The 27184-nt window shown below is 36.6% G+C and overlaps 1 protein-coding gene across 1 annotated transcript in view; it reads left to right on the top strand.

Annotated features, from left to right (window-relative positions):
• Window positions 1–24722, top strand: part of ARHGEF38 (Rho guanine nucleotide exchange factor 38) — a 154369-nt gene extending 129647 nt beyond the window's left edge. Inside the window, exons 10-14 of the mRNA XM_019927755.3 lie at window positions 8377–8688; window positions 13828–13971; window positions 14807–15005; window positions 15150–15409; window positions 24106–24722. Coding sequence (XP_019783314.1) covers window positions 8377–8688; window positions 13828–13971; window positions 14807–15005; window positions 15150–15409; window positions 24106–24291 — 1101 coding nt within the window. The 3' untranslated portion in view covers window positions 24292–24722. The remainder of the gene's footprint in view (window positions 1–8376; window positions 8689–13827; window positions 13972–14806; window positions 15006–15149; window positions 15410–24105) is intronic.
• The last annotated feature ends 2462 nt before the right edge of the window (window positions 24723–27184 follow it).

Genomic DNA, 27184 nt, shown 5'->3' with positions numbered 1-27184 from the left:
TCTCCACAATCTACTTGATGTACCTGCATCTGTGGAATACCTGAAGAGACAACAAATCATCCCAAATTGAGGAGCCATGTGAATGAAAGGCTCTTGGTGCTCCAGCCAGGCATCAGGGCTGTGCCTCTGAGGTGGGAGAGCCAACTTCAGGACACTAGTCCACAAGAGACCTCCCAGCTCCACGTAATATCAAATGGTGAAAATCTTCCAGAGATCTCCATCTCAACATCAACACCCAAATTCACTCAACGACCAGCAAGCTACAGTGCTGGACACCCTATGCCAAACAACGAGCAAGACAGGAACACAACCCCACCCATTAGCAGACAGGCTGCCTAAAATCATAATAAGTCCACAGACACCCAAAAACACACCACCAGACGTGGACCTGCCCACCAGAAAGACAAGATCCAGCCTCATCCACCAGAACACAGGCACTAGTCCCCTCCACCAGGGAGCCTACACAACCCACTGAACCAACTTTAGCCACTGGGGACAAACACCAAAAACAACGGGAACTACAAACCTGCAGCCTGCAAAAAGTAGACCCCAAACACAGTAAGGTAAGCAAAATGACAAGACAGAAAAACACACAGCAAATGAAGAAGCAAGATAAAAACCCACCAGACCTAACAAATGAAGAGGAAGTAGGCAGTCTACCTGAAAAAGAATTCAGAAAAATGATAGTAAAGATGATGCAAAATCTTAGAAATAGAATAGAGAAAAAGCAAGAAACATTTAACAAGGACCTAGAAGAACTAAAGATGAAACAAGCAATGATGAACAACACAATAAATGAAATTAAAAATACTCTAGAAGGGGTCAATAGCAGAATAACTGAGGCAGAAGAACGGATAGTGACCTTGAAGATAAAATAGTGGAAATAACTACTGCAGAGCAGAATAAAGAAAAAAGAATGAAAAGAACTGAGGACAGTCTCAGAGACCTCTGAGACAACATTAAATGAACCAACATTTGAATTATAGGGGTTCCAGAAGAAGAAGGGAAAAACAAAGGGACTGAAAAAATATTTGAAGAGATTATAGTTGAAAACTTCCCTAATATGGGAAAGGAAAGAGTTAATCAAGTCCAGGAAGCACTGAGAGTCCCATACAGGATAAATCCAAGGAGAAACACACAAAGACACATATTAATCAAACTGTCAAAAATTAAATACAAAGAAAACATATTAAAAGCAGCAAGGGAAAAACAACAAATAACACACAAGGGAATCCCCATAAGGTTAGCAGCTGATCTTTCAGCAGAAACTCTGCAAGCCAGAAGGGAGTGGCAGGACATATTTAAAGTGATGAAGGAGAAAAACCTACAACCAAGATTACTCTACCCAGCAAGGATCTCATTCAGATTTGATAGAGAAATTAAAACCTTTACAGACAAGCAAAAGCTGAGAGAGTTCAGCACCACCAAACCAGCTTTACAACAAATGCTAAAGGATCTTCTCTAGGCAAGAAACACAAGAGAAGGAAAAGACCTACAATAACAAACCCAAAACAATTAAGAAAATGGTAATAGGAACATACATATCGATAATTACCTTAAATGTAAAAGGATTAAATGATCCCACCAAAAGACACAGACTGGCTGAATGGATACGAAAAGACGACCCATATATATGCTGTCTACAAGAAACCCACTTCAGACCTAGAGACACATACAGACTGAAAGTGAGAAGATGGAAAAAGATATTCCATGCAATGGAAACCAAAAGAAAGCTGGGGTAGCAATTCTCATATCAGACAAAATAGACTTTAAAATAAAGACTATTAGAAGAGACAAAGAAGGACACTACATAATGATCAAGGGATCAATCCAAGAAGAAAATATAACAATTGTAAATATTTATGCACCCAACATAGGAGCACGTCAATACATAAGGCAAATACTAACAGCCATAAAAGGGGAAATCGACAGTAACAAATTCATAGTAGGGTACGGTAACACCCCATTTTCACCATTCGACAGATTATCCAACATGAAAATAAATAAGGAAACACAAGCTTTAAATGATACATTAAACAAGATGGACTTAATTGATATTTATAGGACATTCCATCCAAAGACAACAGAATACACATTTTTCTCAAGTACTCATGGAACATTCTCCAGGATAGATCATATCTTGGGTCACAAAACAAGCCTTGGTAAATTTAAGAAAATTGAAATTGTATCAAGTATCTGTTCTGAACACAACGCTATGAGACTAGATATCAAGTACAGGAAAAGATCTGTAAAAAATACAAACACAAGGAGGCTAAAGAATACACTATTTAAAACAAAGTGATCAGTGAAGAAATCAAAGAGGAAATCAAAAAATACCTAGAAACAAATGACAGTGGAGACACAACAACCCAAAACCTATGGGATTCTGCAAAAGCAGTTGTAAGAGGGAAGTTTATAGCAATACAACCCTACATTAAGAAAGAGGAAACACCTCGAATAAACAACCTAACCTTGCACCTAAAGCAATTAGAGAAAGAAGAACAAAAAACCCCCAAAGTTAGCAGAAGGAAAGAAATCACAAAGATCAGATCAGAAATAAATGAAAAAGAAATGAAGTAAATGATAACAAAGATCAATAAAACTAAAAGTTGGTTCTTTGAGAAGATAAACAAAATTGATAAACCATTAGCCAGACTCATCAAGAAAAAAAGGGAGAAGACTCAGATCAATAGAATTAGAAATGAAAAAGGATAAGTAACGACTGACACTGCAGAAATACAGAAGATCATGAGAGATTACTACAAGCAACTCTATGCCAATAAAATGAACAACCTGGAAGAAATGGACAAATTCTTAGAAATGCACAACCTGCCAAGACTGAATCAGGAAGAAATAGAAAATATGAACAGACCAATCACAAGCACTGAAATTGAAACTGTTATTAAAAATCTTCCAACAGGGCTTCCCTGGTGGCACAGTGGTTGAGAGTCCACCTGCCGATGCAGCGGACGCAGGTTCGTGCCCGGTCCGGGAAGATCCCACATGCCACGAGCGGCTGGGCCTGTGAGCCATGGCCACTGATGCTGCGTGTCTGGAGCCTGTGCTCTGCAATGGGAGAGGCCACAGCAGTGAGCAGCCCGCGTACTGCAAAAAAAAAAAAAAAAAAAAAAAAATCTTCCAACAAACAAAAGCCCAGAACCAGATGGCTTCACAAGTGAATTCTATCAAACATTTAGAGAAGAGCTAACACCTATCCTTCTCAAACTCTTCCAAAATATAGAAGAGGGAACACTCCAAACTCATTCTACGAGGCCACCATCACCCTGATAACAAAACCAGACAAGAATGTCACAAAGAAAGAAAACTACAGGCCAATATTACTGATGAACATGGATGCAAAAATCCTCAACAAAATACTAGCAAACAGAATCCAACAGCACATTAAGAGTCTCATACACCATGATCAAGTGGGGTTTATTTCAGGAATGCAAGGATTCTTCAATATATGCAAATCAATCAATGTGATACACCCTATTAAAAAATTGAAGGAGAAAAACCATATGGTCATCTCAGTAGATGCAGAGAAAGCTTTTGACAAAATTCAACACCCATTTATGATAAAATCCCTCCAGAAAGTAGGCATAGAGGGAACTTTCCTCAACATAATAAAGGCCATATATGACAAACCCACAGCCAACATCGTCCTCAATGGTGAAAAACTGAAAGCATTTCCACTAAGATCAGGAACAAGACAAGGTTGCCCACTCTCACCACTCTTATTCAACATAGTTTTGGAAGTTTTAGCCACAGCAATCAGAGAGGAAAAGGAAATAAAAGAATCCAAATCGGATAAGAAGAAGTAAAGCTGTCACTGTTTGCAGATGACATGATACTATACATAGAGAATCCTAAAGATGCTACCAGAAAACTACTAGAGCTAATCAATGAATTTGATAAAGTAGCAGGATACAAAATTAATGCACAGAAATCTCTGGCATTCCTATACACTAATGATGAAAAATCTGAAAGTGAAATCAAGAAAACACTCCCATTTACCACTGCAACAAAAAGAATAAAATACCTAGGAATAAACCTACCTAGGGAGACAAAAGACCTGTATGCAGAAAATTATAAGACACTGATGAAAGAAATTAAAGATGTTACAAATAGATGGAGAGATATACCATGTTCTTGGATTGGAAGAATCAACATTGTGAAAATGACTCTACTACCCAAAGCAATCTACAGATTCAATGCAATCCCTATCAAACTACCACTGGCATTTTTTCACAGAACTAGAACAAAAAATTTCACAGTTTCTATGGAAACACAAAAGACCCCGAATAGCCAAAGAAATCTTGAGAAAGAGAAACGGAGCTGGAGGAATCAGGTTTCCTGACTTCAGACTATACTACAAAGCTACAGTAATCAAGACAGTATGGTACTGGCACAAAAACAGAAAGATAGATCAATGGAACAGGATAGAAAGCCCAGAGATAAACCCATGCACATATGGTCACCTTATCTTTGATAAAGGAGGCAGGAATGTACAGTGGAGAAAGGACAGCCTCGTCAATAAGTGGTGCTGGGAAAACTGGACAGGTATTTGTCAAAGTATGAGATTAGAACACTCCCTAACACCATACAGAAAAATAAGCCCAAAATGGATTAAAGACCTAAATGTAAGGCCAGAAACTATCAAACTCTTAGAGGAAAACATAGGCAGAACACTCTATGACATAAATCACAGCAAGATCCTTTTTGACCCACCTCCTAGAGAAATGGAAATAAAAACAAAAATAAACAAATGGGACCTAATGAACCTTCAAAGCTTTTGCACAGCAAAGGAAACTATAAACAAGACCAAAAGACATCCCTCAGAATGGTAGAAAATATTTGCAAATGAAGCAACTGACAAAGGATTAATCTCAAAAATTTACAAGCAGCTCATGCAGCTCAATAACAAAGAAACAAACAACCCAATCCAAAAATGGGCAGAAGACCTAAATAGACATTTCTCCAAAGAAGATATACAGAGTGCCAACAAACACATGAAAGAATGCTCAACATCATTAATCATTAGAGAAATGCAAATCAAAACTACAATGAGGTATCATCTCACACCAGTCAGAATGGCCTTCATCAAATAATCTAGAAACAATAAGTGCTGGAGATGGTGTGGAGAAAAGGGAACACTCTTGCACTGCTGGTCGTAATGTGAATTGGTACAGCCACTATGGAGAACAGTATGGAGGATCCTTAAGAAACTACAAATAGAACTACTATATGACCCAGCAATCCCACTACTGGGCATATACCCTGAGAAAACCATAATTCAAAAAGAGTCATGTACCAAAATGTTCATTGCAGCTCTATTTACAATAGCCAGAAGATGGAAACAACCTAAGTGTCCATCATCAGATGAATGGATAAAGAATATGTGGCACGTATATACAATGGAATATTACTCAGCCATAAAGAGAAATGAAGTTGAGTTATTTGTAGTGAGGTGGATGGACCTAGAGTCTGTCATACAGAGTGAAGTAAGTCAGAAAGAGAAAGACAAATACCGTATGGTAACACATATATATGGAATCTAAGAAAAAAAAATGTCATGAAGAACCTAGTGGTAAGACAGGAATAAAGACACAGACCTACTAGAGAATGGACTTGAGGATATGGGGAGGGGGAAGGGTAAGCTGTGACAAAGTGAGAGAATGGCATGGACATATATACACTACCAAACGTAAAGTAGATAGCTATTGGGAAGCAGCCACATAGCACAGGGAGATCAGCTCGGTGCTTTGTGACCACCTAGAGGGGTGGGATAGGGAGGGTGGGAGGGAGGGAGACACAAGAGGGAAGAGATATGGGAACATATGTATATGTATAACTGATTCACTTTGTTATAAAGCAGAAACTAACACACCAATGTAAAGCAATTATACTCCAATAAAGATGTAAAAAAAAAAAAAAAAAAGGTTGAGCCAAGAAAGTATTTGGGTGGCAAACCAGTCTGAGTAATACTAATTTAAATTTAGTATCTTGTGTTCCATAGGTATTATTATTTCATAGTAGTATTTCAAGGATTATTAAAAGATATATTAGACTCCATCATCTTGAAGATCCTTGAAACTGCCATTTTTGTAATGTTATTATAGGCATTTGGGGTCAGACAAATCTTCATTGAGTTACCCTTGTGTTGGAGGATGTTTAGCTTTCCTACCAGGCTCTAAATCCCAGTAACATCCCCCATCTCGTATTTCCGAATCCTGGGAAGGGATACTGCGACAGTGCCCACTCCAATAGAAAAATACCCAGAAGCATCTAGCTTTCCTGGCACTGAGGAATGGAAAGTAATGATTACATCTGAACTAAAATGGTAGATTAGATGGATGAGAGGGAGGAAGGGAGAGAGAGAGAGGGAGAGGGAGAGAAGGAGAAAGTCAGTTTCTACAACATGTTAAATAGAAGAAGTGTGCCTAGTTCTTTATATGTTTTCTGGGCTTAATTACAGTAAGCACATTTTAGAAAAGTCCTTAAGGGTTTGCTCTCTAGCTTAATGCTGACATTAGTTAAGGTAATAACTATTTATTGAACACAGGAAGAGCATGGTATATAAGTTCTCCTTCATCAAGCATGCCCCAGAACTTGACAGAATGAAAAAGAAGGTGTCCTTCCCTACCTTGCATAAAACCACAGGATGATAAAGTATGCTAAATTAAAATAATTATCAGAAAGCTCAATATAAAAGTACCTTTTTATGGTAAGGTATATTGAACTTTTTTTTTTTTTGCGGTACTCGGGCCTCTCACTGTTGTGGCCTCTCCCGTTGCGGAGGACAGGCTCCGGACGCGCAGGATCAGCGGCCATGGCTCACGGGCCCAGCTGCTCCGCGGCAAGTGGGATCTTCTCGGACCAGAGCACGAACCCGTATCTCCTGCATCAGCAGGCAGACTCTCAACCACTGCGCCACCAGGGAAGCCCCTGAACTCTTTTTAAAAGTCAAATATTAAGAGCTCGAATCTATCTAAAGGCAGAGCAATTGTTTTTATCTAATCATGAGAGGTACCTATCTACACATTTTGTATAGCACAGAATATTAGAATAAAATCTGATTCTTATTCGTTCCAACCATAATTCCCAGGTACAGATGAACTGGTTCATGTCTGTGGGTCATAGGACTTATATATCGTAATTATATTGTAATTCTGTAATTAGATTACCTGTAGAATTCAAGTATGTCACAAACACAGTAATTTATCCCAGAACAGTAAACAGATTCTTTGCTTAGTTGAAGGACTCATTAAATAGTCTGCAGGTATATAATGATTATTTTATAAGATAGACATCAAATTTAATCTGTGTTGGCTATTGCTGGTGCCAGTAAGAGACTGGTTTCCCTCCTCTTCTAGATTTCCCATGAGTTCAGACAAAGTTACTAGAGGTCACTCAATTAATACAAGCTGCTGCTCAGATGCTGATTCCCTAGAACATCTTTCAGGGTACAAAAGAGAAAACTACTTCCAAATTGCCATAACATAATCATGACACCCAAGCATATATGATAAATTTGGGCAGTCAGCAAACATAGGATACTGGTGTACTTCAGAATACAGGGGAGGAAAGAGAAATAGAAGAAATTAAATCTAGGGTGCTCAGTTGCTGGCATGGAGTTAGGCATTAATACAATGTTCATTTTCAATGACTCAGACCTAAAAATATAACAATTTAGGACACAGAATCAGCATCAGCTTAATCCTTCAAAGTATTTAAAGAGGAAGCAATAACTCTCTGGTCATTTCTATAACAGGAACAAAATACCTGTAATAAGGGGGGACTATCTGTATAGGGGATAGGATTCCACTACCAAAATCAGCCACCAGGGTAGTCAGGGAATTGGATGTGGGAGGAGTAAGATACAGCCTCTCCTAAGACCAATTGTCTTCCTTTTATTAGTAGCAAAGAAAGGGAATGATATGTGAATAAATTATGCAGTCTTGGTAGTCAAAGGTGGAGATTACCCCCTAGCCCATGTTCTGGAGAAGCTCCAGTTGGCTCTGGGATTAGAAAGAAGGGGAAGGCGAAAGTGTTGTGGGAGGTGACCCCACTGACAAAACCAATGGCTGTAGAGAGAAGGGTGGAGCATAGTTTGGGTGTGCAGGTTTCAACTTTTGTATTCTTCTTCCTGTTCACTCTTCAGGTTCAACGTTAGAGTCTAGAGTTGCTGTTTTAAGTCCTTGAACAGGTTTAGCTAGACAAAAAAAATGATCCCATGCTCTTTCAACTTGTCTAGATACTTTCCTGCCTTCCTCTGTGCTGCTGCAGGGAGGAGGTAAGCCTACTGATAACAACTCCAGACATGGTATTGGGTGTTCCTCCTTCTGTGATGGGATTGTTTTGCTCTTTTGGCAGGCAGCTCATTTGCAGAAGCTTGTCCTGACGCCCCTGTCAGCCCTGCGGTCCCTTTTCCCAGGGCCCCAGAAGCTAATCCAGAAACGCTATGACAAACTGCTGGACTACAACAGCTACCTGCAGCGGGTGGTGGCGGATGAGTCAGACTTGGCCAAAAGGGAATATGAGGCCCTCAATGCCCAGCTTGTGGAAGAGCTCCAGGTGTTCAACCGGGCCGCGCGGAAGATTCTGTTGAACTGCCTGTGCAGTTTCATCACCCTCCTCAGGGACCTGATGCTCGTGGCCCAGAGGGTTTATTCCACAGTGGTGCCGGTAAGCACAGCACCAGCACTTGGCTACCTTGGCCTACGGAATCTGTCAGAAAGTACAGCACGCAAAGCAGCCTGCTCATAGCGTGCCTGGGTGTAGTGTATGGTGTGGCTTCTATTTTAGCTGAAGCCAGTCAGAGAATATTCTGCTCCTTATCGCTCTTCTGCACAGGAAGGTAAAATCAATTTTCCTAGTGCTGGTTTGCTGTGACTTATACCCTTGGAGCTCTTTTTGGAAATTCCTTTTCAAACACCAAACATCTTTCCGCTTTGCTCCCCTCATTGATGGAACCAATGTAGCTCCATCTGCCTGATGCTATGTTGAAGCTTATCAACTTATATTTTGTATTCTCTTCCCATTTAACCGTTTTTAAATGTTAACCATGACTGAGACATGGATCCAAAAATAAGGCCATCTCACTGTAATGACAGAAATAGGATATCAGTCAAACCAGTCTTTGTTTTGCTTTTGTTTTCCTCCAAAGAAGAGAAGCCTGATGTGTGTGTGTAAAAAAAAAAAAAAAATATATATATATATATATGTATAAATATATGTATATATCTTAGCTTTCCATTAGGGTATGATTTTAGAACTATTTTCTTTTTTTTAAAGATTTATTTATTTATTTTTTGGCTGCCTTGGGTCTTAGTTGCAGCACACGGGATCTTCGCTGAGGCATACAGGGTCTTTTGCTGCAGCGCGCGGGCTCTTTGTTGTGGTGCGTGGGCTTCTCTCTAGCTTGTGGCATGCGGGTTTTCTCTTCTGTAGTTGTGGCACGTGGGCTCTGTAGTTTGCGGCACGTGGGCTCTCTCGCTGAAGCACGCAGAGCTCAGTAGTTGTGGCGCGCGGGCTAGTTGCCCTGCGGCATGTGGGATTTTAGTTCCCTGACCAGGGATTGAACCCACATCCCCTGCATTGTAAAGCAGATTCTTTACACTGGACCACCAGGGAAGTCCTTATAATTATTTTCTGAAGAGGAAGAAAGATATTTACAACCTAATATCAATTTTAAAAAAATCAGCTTCGTTTCTTGGCCCTTCATTTCAAGTGTATTACTTATCATTCAGCTCGTGTGATATTTAATGGACATTTCGAGGAAAATTAATTGTCCCTACTTTACTTTTTATTGTATATTTAATTAACTTTTGACTTATCATCTGAATTAAATTAAGTTGAATAAAGAGGTGCTACATTTACTTGGCTCAAAAGGAAGAACTATTTAAAAATAAGTAAGCAGTTCCATACTCATTCTGTGCCCAAACCCCTCCAACTCCTGCTCTCACCCCAACTGATATTAGTTCATTTTTATATACTTAGAGTTTCTTTGTGCCATTAAAAGTAAATGCAAATATATATTTTTATTTCCTACACAAACTAGCAAACTATAGTACATTCTGCAACTTGCTTTTAACATCCATGTTAGTACATAGAGAGCTTCCTCATTTCTTTTACAGCTGTATATTAGTCCACTGCATAGTTGTACAATAGTGTGTAATCAGCCTCCTATTTTTTTGGTAACAACTTTATTGAGATATAATTCACATACTATACACTCCACCCATTTAAAATGTACAACTCAATGGTTTTTGTACATTCGTAAGAGTTGTGAAACCCATCACCACAATCAATTTTTAGAATACTGTCATCACCCCCAAAAGAAACTCTGTACCACTAGCAGTGACTCCACATTTCCCCTAACCTCCCCAGTCCCACACAACCACCAATCTACTTTCTGTCTCTACATATATGCTTATTCTGGACATGTGACATAAATAGAATTATGCAACATGTGGTTCTTTGTGAGTGTCTTCTTTCACTTAGCCTAATGTTTTCAAGTTCCATCCATGTTGCAGTGTGTTTCAGAACTTAATTCCTTTTATTGCCAAATAATATTACATTGTATGGATATGTCACATTTTATTTGTCCATTCATCAGTTGATGAACATTTAGGTTATTTCCACTTTTTGGCTATTATGAACAATGCTGCTATGAACATTCAAGTTCTTAGTGGATGTATGTTTCCATTTCTCTTGGGTATATACCTAGGAGTGGAATTGCTGGATCATACGGTAACTTTATGTTAACCTTTTGAATAAATGCCAGTCTGTTTTTCAAAGTGGCTGCACTATTTTACATTCTCAACAGCAATGATTGAGGGTTCCAATTTCCTCACATCTGTCTTTTTTATTATGGCTATCTTAGTGGGTATGAAGTGATATCTCATGTGGTTTTGATTTGCATTTCTCTTATCAGTCCCCTATTTTTAAACTTTTAAAGTTGAAGTGTAACTTAAAAGATTATATACAGTAAAATAAAAGAAGGAGCCTTAAAACACCCAGTCTTCAAAGGGACAGGGGAAGGAGTAGCTATAGGAATGTGCAGAGAGAGCTAAGTGGAAAGGTTTACCTGACAGGATCTGTGACTATCAGTCAATACTACAGAAAGCAATAAATACTAAAGAAATTTATTGGGAAATAAATTTCCTTATCTCACTTTCCTCCCTTATTCTGATTTCCTGTGGGTGCTTCTCATTGCAAGAACCCATCTGGAAACCAGAGTGCAAGGAAGCTGTTGATACACTCTATACTGGTCAGCCTTCCAGAGCACAGAGCAGGATGGAAATGGAAAAAGAATAAATTTGAAAAGACAAACAAAAGATATTCAGCACACAAAGTGAATGCTGGTTAGAGTTCAGCAATACCACACTATGATTACTTTTTCTTTTATGTATAGCTTTTTTGTTTTTCTTAAAGTTAATAATTGTGTTTGTCTTTTATCAGCTTAATTTTCATTTGCCTAACTTTATTTGCCAGTTTGACTGGATCACTTCTTAAGACATTCAGATGTGTGATATATTCTATTAATTGTGTCTTCTTGCAGAAATCTCTCAGAGAACTGGTTATCTTTTTTATCTCATAATTAACTGTAATCCTGGGATTACTTCATCATCATTCTGGGGAATCCCTTTACCTCTCTTCTGTGTGGGATCTCACATTTCCTTATCCCATGTTGACCTTCTTTCTTGCTTTCTGCCTTTATTTGAGGGAGCAAATTTCTGAGTAGTTTCTTAAGAAAGGAAAATTGGGAGGTTAATATTTTGACACCTCAAATATCAGAAAATGTCTTTATACTATCATCATATTTAATTGATAGTTTGTCTGGGTGTAAAATTTTAAGTTGTTCTTCCTGAATTTGAAAGCATTCCATTGTTCCATTGTCTTCTAGCTTCCACTGTTTCTGTTGAGAACTCTGGGTGCATTTTGGTTCTTGATTCTTTGTATGCACTTTCCCCACCCTATCCCATTCTAAAAGTTTATGGAATTTTCTTATTGTCTTCATCAGTCTGAAATTTAATGATGATGAACCTTGGTGTGTCAGATGCTTTGTGGGATCCTTTCAACCTGAAAATTTATGTCTTCCGCTTCTAGAAACTTTGAACATTTCATTGATGATTTTTCTCTCTTCCCTTTCTCTTTTCTCTCTTTCTGAAATTCCTGGGTTGTTCCTCTAATCTTGTATCTTTTTCCACTTATTTTCTGTCTCTTTATTGCTTTGCTCTACTTCCTAAGAAAATTTCCTACTTAATCTTCAAACCCATCTTTTGATTTATTCTTATTTCTGTTCCCATGATTGTAATTTTTGAAAGTTCTTTTTGGCTTTCTTAAGATGAAAACAGGTTGCTTTTATTTTTATTAGGTTCTTTCTTTCTTGTTATAGTTATGACTTAGATGTCTGATATACTTGATCATTCACCACTGATAAAGAGTTGAGGACGAATTGGCAGCATTGAGCACCTAGATAGGCATTGAAAACTCTAAGCATCCACTACTGTGTAGAGTAATTTGACTGCAATTTCATTTGGGAACTCCTGATGATAGCACCATTAGGTCTTTCCTCTTAGGCTGGTCAGAGTCTCCGGAGATGTCCCTTCAAGTTTTCTGCCTAAAGGGTAATGGTTGACTGCTAGGCCTGGTTGGCAGGGTCTCTGGGTCCAGTCTATATCCACTCACTTAACTACCCTCTTTCTAACATGGGTCCCCCACCATTATTTGTGCTTAGTGTCCCCAGTCTAGATACTCTCTGATTTACCATTTGCAGAAAAGAAAACTTCATCTTCTGCTAAGGTAGGGAAGAAGCAATCACCAAGATTCACTGAAATGGAGAAAGAATCTGGGGATACAACTGCTTCAAAACAATTCCAGTTGTCTATATCTGCATAACAAATTACACCAACCATGGTGGTACGAAACAACCAATAGTCATTTCTTACTATTGTTTCTCATAGTTCTGGGGTTCACTGGGATCAGGTAATCATTCTCAGTGTCTCAGTCAGATAATAGCTGGGGCTGAAGTGGTCACAAAGACTTTCTCAGGCCTCTAAGATTGGTGGTGGGAAGACGACAGAAGACTCAAACAGCTGGGGACTGGAATAGCTGGGGCCCCACAGACACCCACCCATCCCACCACCATCCCCACCACTCCCCACTCCATCTTTCAACATGGTCTTCTGATATGGTGGACACAGTGCAACTGGACTTCTTCCATAGCAACTAAAGTCTCCCTAAGGTGAGTGTCCCAAGAGAAACCAGCAGAAACTGCATGATCTTTTTTAGCCTAATCTTGAAAGTCAAACAGCATCACTTCCTTTATTCTATTTATTTCAATATTCTATTCATTGAGGCAATCATAAATTCCCACCCAATTTTGAGGGAAGGGGACATTGACTCCACCTCTTGATGGGAAACATATCAAAGAATTTGCTCATTTGTTTTAACCACCACAGGATCTTAACCAATGTTTCTTGTTTTAGCCTTTTTCTCCTTCCTACTGTACCACCCCACCACACTGGAGAGCACTATTGCCATCAATTACTGAGTCTTTCTTCCCAAAATTTTATTGCTATTGTAATTTTTTCTCTGCTGTTTCCTTTTATTTAAGCTTGAACTTAAAAAAATCCTTGTCATTTTTGTGGGATTTTTGGAGACAACAAATTAGATGGTTTTGATATAGGAGTTTTAATGTTGCCCTAATTTTTCGCTGTGGAATATGGTATAATTTTTCACTGTTCATCACAGATCTACTAAATTCAATACCTAATATGGTTAAGTATTTGTCTGGGAACGTCGTATTTCTACCTACAGGTACCACTGTTGGCTTCAAGCATCTCTGAAATTCAGAATCGAGTACTAGAAGAGGTTCAAAATCTGAATTTTGTGAAGGATAACAGTGCTACATTTATTGAGAGGAAACTTAGTTTTGAAAGGAAGAAGACTGTGCAAATTCTGGTGAGTTTGGTAGCATTCAGTAACAATGATGACTATCACTTTTTTGCCTTGATCAAATCATAATATATTATTTTCCATATCACTTATGTCATTCTAATATCCTATAGTTTACCTACTTATTATATGTAGAATTTCTTGTCTATTTCTAGCCTCTATACTATGAACCCCATAAGGTCATAGATTTTTTACCTGTTTTGTACATGATGTGTACAAAACAAGTGCCTAAATCGTGCCTGACACAAAGTAGGCACTCTATAAATATCTGTTGGATGAATGAACAGAATTTTATAGAGCAAAATCATTACAGTTCGAACCTTTCATTTTTCTCGATAAGGAATCCCAGTTTGCAGAGATGAAGTGGCTTTCTCAAAGTCACTTAGTGGCAGAGCTGGGACAGGGGCCAGGCCTCTTGACTCCTGCCTAATTTACTGATATTATTTCCGGGAAAAATACATGCACATGTACAATTTACTTAATTAAATATTATTTATCAAGTGCTTAATACACAAGTGATTGCCTACAGCATGGCAAAGAATTAAAAAATTGTTCAACATCAAAGAAGGATTAGAACCTCTGCCTTCGTATTCTCAGCTGAATTTTCTTTTTTCTCTACAACACTGCCCTCATGTGCTAACTAGAGAATCTTTACCTGCATAACTCAGCTAAATACTTTCACATAATAACTTGATCTCTGCCTCAACATTGAAATAATCCTTAATCAATGTATGGCTTCAATAGTTAAAAAATCTCCAGAGAAGAAATATCTACCAATATTTATCTGTGCGGATTTTATTATACATCTATCTGAACCAAAAGCTCTCCTTACTTCTCCCAGCCGGAAGTGCCACGTCAGAATGACACTCACCGCTGCAAACTTCTATCCACGTACAGTACAGAGGAACTCTACCAAGCTAAGCGCAAGTGCAACGCTACACAAGAATATGACATCAATCTTCTGGAAGGGGAGTTGGTGGCTGTGATGGAACAGAAGGATCCGTTGGGGAGTACCAGCAGGTGGCTTGTTGACACAGGAAGTAAGTTTTTTTCATAAGAAGCAAAGAACTTCCACCTCTCTTCTAGTTGAGATTTTCCCAGGGGGCCTCTGTGTCCTTCTCTAAATGCAACTGTTTGGAAAGAGTTATAAATAACCATGTTTCTTCTTTCTATTTCCTATCCAGTTATAAAAGGATATGTGTATTCCTCCTTCCTAAAACCCTACAATCCAGCAAAAGTGCAGAAGGTGGACGCCGAGAACAGGTTCTGTGATGATGATTTTGATAACATCAGCCTCTTTGTGTCTTCACGACCAGCCAGTGACAGTGTCACAGGCACCCCAGAAGGTAGCATAAGTGATAGCAGCTCATCTCTTAGTGGAACATGTGGGAAGTCTGAAACAAACAGTACTGATGTTGACAGTTTTCAAGAGGTAGATGAACAGGTAAGAATTTGAACCTGATGTAAAGACGCTTGGCTGTTGGAATCATGAAAGATGTTCTGTCTTACTGTGAGACTTGGTGGAAGTGTCAGCTTCTCTGTAGCACTTCTCTCTAGCACTTCCTCTCTGTGCACCTTTTTGCAAGGAATTTAATTCTCTGAGCCTGTTTCCTCAAATGAAGAAAAGAGGACAATAATTCCTACTTTGCAGAGTTGATGTGTGGATATTAGAGATATTAGATATTAGAGATAATTTTATATGTAAAGTACCCAGCACAGAGTAGGCACTGAATAAATAGTAGCTGTTACTACTTAGAGTGAAGTGAAGATGGTCTCTTTATACTTCCCCCATGAGAGGAAAACAGCTCAATACTGAACAGATCACCGCCATCAGCAACATGTGGAAAACTGACCGTAGTTCCTCTGAGAGCAGTATCTTCATTGCGCTATCTATGAATCAGTCATTTTTAATCTCTTGCATAATGACATATACTACTGACATATACTGAAACTTTTAAAAGCTACCTTTCTCTCACTTAACCAGTGCAAAGGCTATTGGCATAACCCTTTCCCAAAATGGTAAGTTAACTATAATATAGGGTTCCTTTTTGCTACCTCAGAAATGTTAATCCCCAAGTGGTGACGAACTAACTGGTCCCTTTTTAAACTTGTTTTTTTTTCCTTAGTGGCCTTTTTTTTAATCTGTATTGGGTCTTCGTTGCTGCCCGTGGGCTTTCTCTAGTTGTGGCGAGCAGGGGCTACTCTTCGTTGTGGTGCGCAGGCTTCTTATCGCAGGGGCTTGTTGCGGAGCACAGGCTCTAGGCACGCGGGCTTCAGTAGTTATGGCACATGGACTCAGTAGTTGTGGCTCGCAGACTCTAGAGCACAGACTCAGTAGTTGTGGTGCATGGGCTTGTGGGATCTTTCAGGGCTCGAACCCGTGTCCCCTGCATTGGTAGGCGGATTCTTAACCACTGAGCCACCAGGGAAGCCCCTAGTGGCTTTTTATTAATTAATTTTAACTTCTTTTTTAAAAATAAGGTTAATACATGTTCTTTGTGGAAAGTTAAAACAGTAGAAAGATATATGTAAATTAATAGTAAAGGTCTTTATTCTCTCCTCAGTCCTACTTTTCAGAGACAACATGCAGGTATATCTTTTCAGATATTGTATTTACATGAGTGAATTTATACTTAGACGAGTGGGAACATATACGTGGTACATAATTTTTTTCAGTTAACAATATATCTTAGATAAAACAGTACCTAAATATCTACCTTCTTCCTTAAAAATTCTGCATAGTATTTCATTATCTGGATACATCATAATTTATGTAACTATTACCATAATAATAGACATTCAGAATATTTTGAGGTTTTTAAAATTTCAAACAATATTTCAGGCCAGATCCTTGTTCATCTATTTTTATACACTTATATATGAGTATATCTGTAGGGCAAGTTCCTGAAAATACTGGAGTGTCAAAGGATATGTAAAGTCTTGATATACATTGCCATACTGCTCTTCAAAACTACTTTTATTCAACTTCTTTCAACAATACATTGATTGCTGTCCAATTCATGACTGATACATTAAAAAACTTTTATTAAGTTCTTATTTACATATCATACAATGTATGCAATTTAAGTATACAATGCACTTTTAGTATATTAACAGGGTTTTGCAACCATTACCTGAATCCAACTTTAGAACATTTCCTTCACCCTAAAAGATCCTTTGAACCCATTTGCAGCTCCTCCTCTTTCTCACTTTTAGCCCCAAGAAATCTTTAATCACTTTTTTCCTCCATAGATTTGCCTTCTTTGTATTTTCTGTATTAATGGAATCATACAATATGTGGTGTTTTACAGCCAACTTCCTTCACTTAGCATGTTTTTTGAGATTCATCCGTGTTGTAGTATGTATATGTATTTTGTTGCTTTTCATTGCCTAACGGTATTTTACTCTATGAATATAGCATATTTTGTTTATCCATTCACCAACTGATGGACATCTGGGGTAATTTCTATTATGAATAATGCTGCTATGAACATTTGTGTGTAAGTCTTTGTGTGAATTTCATTTTCTTGAGTAGATCCCTAGGAGTGGAACTGCTTATTGGTAAGATTAAGTTTTTAAAAAAACTGCTAAGCTGTTTTTCAAAGTGACTGCCCCGTTGTATGTACCCAACAGCAATGTATGAGGATTGTGAATTGCAGTTTCTCCACATCCTTGCCTTATTGTCTGTCTTTTTTATCACAGCCATCTATCTTAATGGAAGTGGTGTCTCATTGTAGTTTTGATTTACATTTCCCTAATGACTAATGCTATTGAGTATCTTTCATGTTCTTATTGGCCATTCCTGCATCTCCTTTGGCGAAAGGTCTTTTCAAATATTTGCCCATTTAAAAAATTGGGTCATTTCCCTTCTTATTATACAGTTTTAAGAATTCTTTATATACTCTGCATAGAGTTCTTTATCAGATATATAATTTGCAAGTACTTTGTCCCAGTCACTACTGATTCTAAGCTCATTTATACGTTACTATGTGTTCTTACCACTTTTCTGTCTTGAAGTTTCAAACACCCTGTTTTTCTATTACTCATTCACTCTCTTAGTTTATTCAGAGTTTCTATAAGACAATATAATGTTATAATACCAACTGATAAATGAATTTTTATTAGTGAAATCTATATACTTGATTAAATGTCCTGGCTGGCTTTTAATAACTTCTAGGTTACTAAGATAACTTTCTAAGTTATCTTAATAACCTAGGACAGACACTGGAGGACCAAATTTGTGAAGATGACCTAAAGCTGGCTTGATGTTGAGTTCTAGTTTTTACTTGGCTTTACAGGGACTTTTAGATTAAGCACCTCACTTAGGCTCTTTCAGCATGAACTGTATAGTCTAAAATTGCATCTAGTGCCTACTAGCTGCTACTGCAGAGTAACTGTCTTTGAGTAAACGTATTATGTATCATGAGAATTAGATCCATTAGCAGTTTCCATTGCTGAGAGGAAAAGTAATGAGATAATTTTCTTTTGCCCAAAACAGAAAGTATATTAATGATATCTCTCCATAAAGTGCTACTTGTTTTCTTTCTCCTCTGAGTTTCGAACGAATTCAAAACAGACCCTGGTGTCAGGGATATAAATCTAAACATTACTACAAATATAGCTGGATTAGAAAATGCAGCTTGGATCTGCGGCCACATAGAATCCCCTATACCTTTGCTTTGAGTTGAAATAACACAACCCAAATTGCAGGTCTCTTCTGATCAAATAATAATGGCATGATCTGTATTAGTTTTCTACGCTGCATAACAAATTGTCACAAACTAAGTAGCTTAAAACAACATAAATTTATTATCTCACCGTTTCCATGGTCAGAAGTACAGGCAACAGCTTAGCTGGGTGCTCTGCTTGGAATCTCAGAGAACTGAAATCTAGACGTTTGCTTGGCTGTGCCTCTTTCTGAAAACCAGGGTTGTCTTCCAAGCTCATGGTTGTTGGCAAAACTTAGTTCCTTGTTCCAGTAGGAACAAGGTCTCCATTTTCTTGCTGGCTATCAACCAAGGACCACTGTCAACACTCAGAGGCTGTGCTCAGATCCTTGCCACGTGACTGTCCCTATAGGCAGTTCACGACATGGCTGTTGGCTTGCTCAAGGCCAGCAGGAGAGCATCTCTCTGATTTCAAATCTTTCCCTTCAGAGGTGACTGGACTCTCTTTTAAAGGACTCACCTGATTATGTCAGGCCCACTCAGGATAGTGTTCATCTAACTCAAAGTCAACTTATTAGGGACCTTATTAGGCACCGTTGTAAGATCCCTTTACCTTTACCATGTAATGTAACCTAATCACAAAAGTGAAATCCCATCATATTCACAGAGGGGATTATACAGAACAAGTTCAGCAGGAGGTGGTAATCTTGGGGTTCTCCTTAGAATTCTGCCTACCACAGTATGTAAGATGCCTTGTTTGGCAAGCAGGATGTTGGACTAATGTGATAATCTTTGGTACTTCTTGAAGAGGACCAAGTTTAATAATGGCTAAAACCAAGTTTTAGAGGGAAGTAATGGCTGAGAATCAGTGCTCTTTTCTTTTTTCACATAAATAATACTGAGAACATAATTTTTGACATCAAAAAAGTTGTTTTGCACTAATTCTAGATTCATTGTCTGGTCCCTCCTCTATACATTTTTCAGCTGCTTATGATGATAATGCTATATATCTAGTGTGTCATTATTTTTAAAGTGCTTCAAAAGTCAGCAGGCTGTAACATATTTAAGTAGTCATTAAATGATGCTTTAGAGAGCTATTTATTGACATGAAAAGATTTTAAAATATATTTTGAAGTGAAAAAGCAGGTTGCAAAAATTATGTGTACAATAATTACATGTTTATTACCACTTTAGGTAGGTAGGTAGATAGAAAGAAAAGTGGAAGAAGAAAAGGAAGAAAGGATAAAAGAAAAACAAGATATTAATAAAAATTAGTAAATTTCTTTGTTTACCTTTATTTAAAATTGTTTTTTACAAAAATTACTTGTGTAATAACAATTCATAATTGTTAACTAAAGAACAAGAAAGCTTGCTCCTGGTGGGTAAGAGAGAAGAATGAGCATTTTTCATGCCATATAACTATCTTGGCTTCCTGAGCTAATATAATACTGTAAATGCTGGTTTTGTAGCTTTTTAGTTTTGGAAAGAAAGATTAAAATACATTATGATTTTTGTTGTTGCTAACTGGAGAACTGGGATGAAATCAATAAAATGAAATTCAGTGAAGATAGGTAATGTGGCCCACTAAGGGAGAATAATTAAATGCACAAATATAGCATAAGGAAATGAACTGGCAATGGTACCACAAGGAAAGAGCTGGTGGTTATGAACAGTAGGTAATAAATTGGGTATGAGTCAATAATACAGTAATACAGAGTGTTATTTAAAAAGAGTAAATGCTGTGGAGAACTGGGTTGTAGTCATAAAATATTGTCCATAAAATGCGTCAGAGCTTTACAGATTGCAAAGAAGCAACTAATAAAATATATTTTCATAAATGCCAAGGTTTGGAAAAAAAGGATTAGATGATTATGTCTTAAATTTACAAAATTTTAATGTGTCTGGACCAAAACATAATAACACTGAAAGTCCAACAGCCTAGAACAATTAAAATATTTTTTTAAAAAAGAGAGAAAACCTTTAGCTCTTAAATCCATAACAGATTGAAAACTTCTAACCTGTAGTCAAACGTGATCAACTACCGTCTCTTTAAAAGCAGACTTACTTCCATTTTGAGTATCTGTCTTAAGTGGAAGCACAAACATATATAAAACCCGAAAAATCCTCATCCTAAATTAATTTTGGACTATGACCATCTAAAATATTGAAAGTATATATTATAATTTTGTACTTTAAGTTTACAATTTTATGAGAATCTATATTGAGCGTTTAAAATATAAGCTTTGCCATAATTTCATACCAAATAGATGTAGGTGGAAGATTTTATATTGCCCTTGAGAGTATATATGCCAAATTGAAAGACCACCACAAATATTTAGGAATCATATATTAGCAGGTAATTTGACCTGCTAAAAAATCTATAGCTGCACTGATAAAGTATATACATTATGTATAAAAATTGCAAAAGATGGCTAGCAACTGCTAATGTGGGCTCTTAAGATTATTTCAGAAGCTGTGTTATGATACATGATATTCCTGAAAGCTTTTGCAAACCAAATCCTCCACTCTGTTCTTGTGAATATATTCAACGTCTTCACTTTCTAAACAACAAAACATATTAGAGATTCCAGTCCCTTTCCACAAGAATACACTCTGCACATCCTTGCTAGAACAAGAGTTTGGTTCCTAAAGTACTATGAGAAATGGACCAAGCACAGGATTTGGAGTTAGAAGATATGGTCCTAGCAGTACCAACTAGCTCTATGATTATGAGCTTGTTACTTCTTTAAGTCACAGCTCACAGGGTTGTTGAGGATAAAGCACATTTGACATGTAAACTGTTATGAGAGTTATAAAAGGTGGTCATTATTGCTACCACTCCACTGCTCAAGAATTTATGGCATCTCCCTTTTTGTTCTCTCTTTACTTTTTAAAATTACAAAATAACCCATGTCCACCAATCTGTCTTGTATGTATCTTGTATGACACAAGATGATCTCTTGAATGTTCTTGTATGATATCCAAGCCCTTCAGCCTTACTTTCAAATCAAATCAACATATATTTGAATTCCTACTGTATACCAGATGTGGTCAATGGAAGTTGAAATGTGGTTCCTCTCTCTGAGGTGGAGCTCATGCTAGAGCTGATGAGATGATATATAAGTCAGTGGTATCAGAATACCATCAAAAGCTAAATAGTTCAAGATCTAAAGAATAGCTTACACTGTACCTATATAGTTGACCCTTGAACAACTCGGGGGTGAGGTGTGCTGACCCCCTGGGCAGCTGAAAATCTACAAAAAATTTTGTCTCCTCCAAAACCTAACTACTAATAGCCTACTGTTGACCAGAAGCCTTACTGATAATATAAATTCTTGATTAACATATATATTGTATGTTTATGTATTATATACACATACAAGAAAGTAAGCTAGAAAAAAAGATTAAGAAAATCATAAGGAAAAGGATACATTTACAGTACTGTACTGTATTTATAGATACTCTAAGTTTATGTCATCTGTTTACAAAATGAATCATTTAATACCCACTTCAATATTGTATTATATGATACAAAACACTGTAGGTGTTAAATGTATTGCTAACACTAGACATCAGAAATGAAAAAATAATATGAAAAAGCAATTCATATTTATTTACAGGTATAATGATTCATGCATTGAAAACAAAGCAGCAGCAATAGGATTGCTTTATGGTAGCCTAGTGTAATCAATATGATTGCTTCATGGTAGGCTAGTCTATACACTAATGACTGAATCATTATCAAATTTTTATGGCATACAGTATTATAGCCATATTCCTAGTACAATATTGGAAACATTGTTTACTTTAAAAAAAAACACTTACCTGTGATGATAGGCTGATACGCAGTCTCTCCAATTATGAGGAAGAGGCATACTGAACAGTAATATAATTCTTTGAAAGCAAAGTTATAAAACAGTAAGAAAACGAACACATTTTTTTATGTTAAATATCACTCATCTTATGCCTATGCAAGTAAGGGTAGACTAGTTACTATATATATTTTAAGCACTCATGACATACCTTACTTTTTCTTAATTTTTTTGATATTTCTAAACTATGTGGTTCATCTGTGAGTTTTTTCAAATAGTTGCAAATCTCTCCAAATTTTTCCAATAATTTACTGAAAAAAATCTGCTTATAAGTGGACCCACTCAGTTGGGTGTTGTCCAGGGGTCAACTGTAGTCCCCCCTCCACATTACCCAGTCTCTTTCCTGCTCAATGGAGTCACCTTATTTCTCATAATTTCCTTTTTATATTGACCTTCAATTTTGAGAAAGTTAATCTGCTTGCCTTTCCCATATACTGTTTCCATGTATTCATCTCTGTACCTTTGAATAAGACATATCCACCCCTTTATCAACTTCGTCACCTGTAAAAGGTTACTTCTTCCAAAACACAGCTCACAATTAGCTGATATATATATATCACCTGCATTTGTAGGGCGTTTTTTGTTTTGTTTTTTTGTTTTTGCATGTGCTCCTTTTTATTGGCATTTGTTTTGCCTAGCTGGGTTATAAGTTCTCTGATAACATAATATCTGGTTATTAATAGATACTTAATAACTTCTAATTAAATAAATGAATGAATAAATGTTGTTAGTTGATTGCTAAATTTTATACCATAACCGAACATTTTTATTAACAGTCTTATGATTTTAGTGGAGGAGGGACTAGTCACTTATTTAGAGGCTTCCTATGCATCTAATAATTATGAAGTACTCTTTTGAGGTTAAAGAAAAATTCTTTTGACAAATATATTTTATTAGTCTCTCTAGGTCACTCAAATAATTTAAAATTATAAATTTAATACATTGTCATTATAAAAGTTTATAAAATGAGTTAACAAATAAAAATGAAAATCACCTCTAATTCTACTACTCAAAGAAAACCATCTAACAATATTAGACACATATTGCACATCTGATTCTGTATCTTTTGGGTGGGGGCGCTGAGCACTTTATCATAAGAATTTTCCTGTGTTATTAGTCTCAGAAAACACTATTTTTATGACTACAAATTTCCTTAATGTAAGTATCTAGAATTTAATTTTTGCTGAACCTTTAGTGTTATTCCAACTTCCCTCCCACTTTTCACCTTATAAGTAAGTCGGTGTTGCAGTAACATTATTATGCAATAGTCTGTGCCAATGTTTCTATTTCATAGAAGAGACTCTTAGAGCTATTTCTGAATCAAAAAGAGTTAACATTTAAAAAATCTAATAGAAAGTGCCAAATTGCCTTCAAGAATGGACAGTTTAGACTCCTCCCAACAGAACAATAAGAATGGAAATTTCACTCTATTTTCATCTTGGGCCATACTTTAGCAAAATAAATCCAACAAAGGAGTTGGGGAGTGACTTTGGAAAAATAAGAAAACTTCAGCATTTCTTCTAAAAGCTTGGAAGTCTTTATTATGTTTGTCTAAATTTTTAGGCTCTGCTTCTAATAATGTCATTTGCTTCTGTGTCTAGATTTTCTATGCAGTTCATGCCTTTCAGGCACGGAGTGACCATGAACTCAGCCTTCAGGAATACCAAAGAGTTCATATACTTAGATTTTGTGACCTAAGTGGCAACAAAGAGTGGTGGTTAGCTGAAGTTCAAGGGCAGAAGGGCTATGTTCCAGCTAACTACCTTGGGAAGATGACTTATGCTTAAGAAAATAAGCCTTTGACTTTTATTTTCTGGCAAGTTGTTGACTGACTACCTCATAAAACCGACATTACAAAATGTTGACCTAGGAATCAAGAAACCTCCAAACTACATGAACTGATACCATACCAGGTTTTAAGGAAGACTGTACTTCCAAACAAGATTATTTCAAAATGTATTATGAAGAATACATGTTGAAGGAAACACTAAACAAACAAATAGCAAAACAAACAGTCAAAGCTCCAACTATCAACTAGTTAAAAGTGATCTTCTGAAAGGGTAAATGTATTCTTTATCGTCATGAAAGGTTGGATTTAAGGACAAGGTTTTTTCAATTTACTGTATTTTATTTTTCTGTATTATGTATTTTGCCTTCAATGTTTTTGTTTTTCATATTCTCTTTTGCACACGCATGCACATATATACATACACACAAATATATACCATATACATTACATGGTTTACACACATATATGTGTACTATATGGTATAGATTATACACATATGCATGAACCAGGGAGTGTACTAAAGAGACACAAGAATAGAAATTGTACACTTAACTAACAGTCAACTAGAAGTCTGATATGGACCCTCTATTTTCTTTTTTTGGCCACACGGCACACCACAGGGCATGTGGGATCTTAGCTCCCCAACCAGGGATGAAACCCGTGCCCCTGCATTGGAAGCATGGAGTCTTAACCACTGGACCACCAGGGAAGTCCCTGGACCCTCTCTTTTAATGTAAGTTTCGAACTTAAAAAAAAAAAAAGAAACCTGAATAACATAATAGTGATAACATTTACTGAATGCATACCACGTGCCGGACATTGTTATAAACACTTTATATGTGGTAACTTATTTGATACTCACAACATTATGAGGAAACTGTTGCCTAAAGAGGTGAAGTAATCTATTTAGCCCAAGTCACACTGCTAGTAAGTGGTAGGGCTGAAACTCAAATCCAGGTCTGGTTCTGCGGTCCACACCCCTAACCACTACATGGTATACATTTACTATGAGCAAAGAACATAGTGATAAAAGTAATGAACATTGATGAGGACCATTTTCCTCTTAGGTCCATATTTAAGTATTGAGAAGTTTTTCAAAATCAAGGGCCATAGGAACTTCCATGATAAGCCTAGAGAAAAGGAAGCACCTAGGTTTATTATTTTTATTTTTTGCTTAAACATTTTTTAAAGTATAATTGTTTAAAAACTATCCTACGTGATCACTAATGATACTTTAATGAGAAAATATTTTTGGATCACTCAATCATGTAGATGATGAATGGGGAATGTGTGTTCCATGTTCTGAGCTAAGATGTAAATAGTTTTAGTTGCTGATTAGTACTTAGACCAGGTAGGCATTGAGGATAACATCTGCTGTAACACAATGTCCCGGAACACTGAACTTTAATTTAGGAATAGCTCAGAACTGTCCCCTAAGATTTCAGGCATATTTTGTCCCAAGACATTTTATTGAACTAAAGATGCTTCTTTGAAACAGAAAAAAGATTAAATTTGACTTGGTGGTTTCCTTTAAACACCAAAATAAGGTGGATTTTCATTGTCCATATAAAATGTGTTAATACACGAAATTTTAAGATTAAAATTACTTTCAAAGATTTGATCTCTATAATATATATCGTTACATATATTACTGAGGAATATGAAAAACAAATGAAGAATGCTGCTTCTCAGAGAGCTGTTGACTTTAGCATACATATGACATGTATAACCACAGAAATTCATAAGGCTTTACATGACAGAAAAATTTATATTTTATGATACTGTTTCTAAAATTCTTAATTTAAACCTGGACTTATAAAGTTCTACTTATAAGTTGTTTCTGCATAAAATTTTTTTTGATGAATAATTTGCACAATTTATTTTGCTTAGTGAGTTGTATGCTACATCATTTAATTGATTTAGAAAATAGAAAAAAATGTAAATATTGGATTTATATATTAATTTATGTTACCATGCTTATTGTTAAGTATTTTGAATATCACCCATGGAAAGGCCCCATATTGGAGCCAGCAAAATGTCCAGTGGCTGTCTTCACTACAGAAGGAGGCATATTTCTTTTATTTTTAAAACTTTTTTTTATTGGGGTATAGTTGTTTTATACATAAAATATTTTTTTGAGTTGGATACCAAAAGAAGACTGGATATATAGGGACTTTTTGTCTTTTAACTTGTGCCAACTATGAATATACCCAACCCGTGGGGAATTTTTATATAATTTAAATTAGTTGTGACCTAAAAACTCCCCCCACCACCCCCAAAATGAAGCATTATAAAAGTAACACATATCTGCTTTTCTGGCTGATATAAGTGACTAGATGTATATGAGAAGTTTTGTCTACCTGTGTGGTCTTAGGATTGATGCTTCCAGTCTGACCTTACAAGACACCACACCACTAAAATCACAGCTGCAGTTAGTTGCTGAGCAAGAGTTGTAATGAAGCCACCTTCTGCAGTCCCCCACTATTGTGCAGAACATCCATTACATTGTTGCTATTTTAAAAATACAACCTACATTTCATATGCCATTTAGGCTTTTTTTTTTTAAACATTATGCGATACATTTGTTTTCTAAGTATGTTATTTCAAATCAAGTAATTGTAATTTTGAGGTCAGGAATTATTTTGTTGGGTCTAAGGGAAATAAAATCCCAAGACAGTTATGATGTATATAAGTCTTCAAGAAGTTTAAAAAGATAAAACTGTTGGTGCCATCATTACAATTTAGGCAAGGTATGCTAATATAATTATATATTCTTTCTTTATATCTTTAAAATTAAATGTTATTTTATAGTATAGAATTCTCTGAAATAGGTATTTTTACCAAGAATGAAGGGGAAATTTTTGTGGCTAGTTTTCTTCACAAAACAAATA

Source organism: Tursiops truncatus, chromosome 5 (assembly GCF_011762595.2).
Source record: "Tursiops truncatus isolate mTurTru1 chromosome 5, mTurTru1.mat.Y, whole genome shotgun sequence".
Taxonomy (NCBI): domain Eukaryota; kingdom Metazoa; phylum Chordata; class Mammalia; order Artiodactyla; family Delphinidae; genus Tursiops; species Tursiops truncatus.
This window is presented reverse-complemented; position numbering and strand designations above follow the sequence as displayed.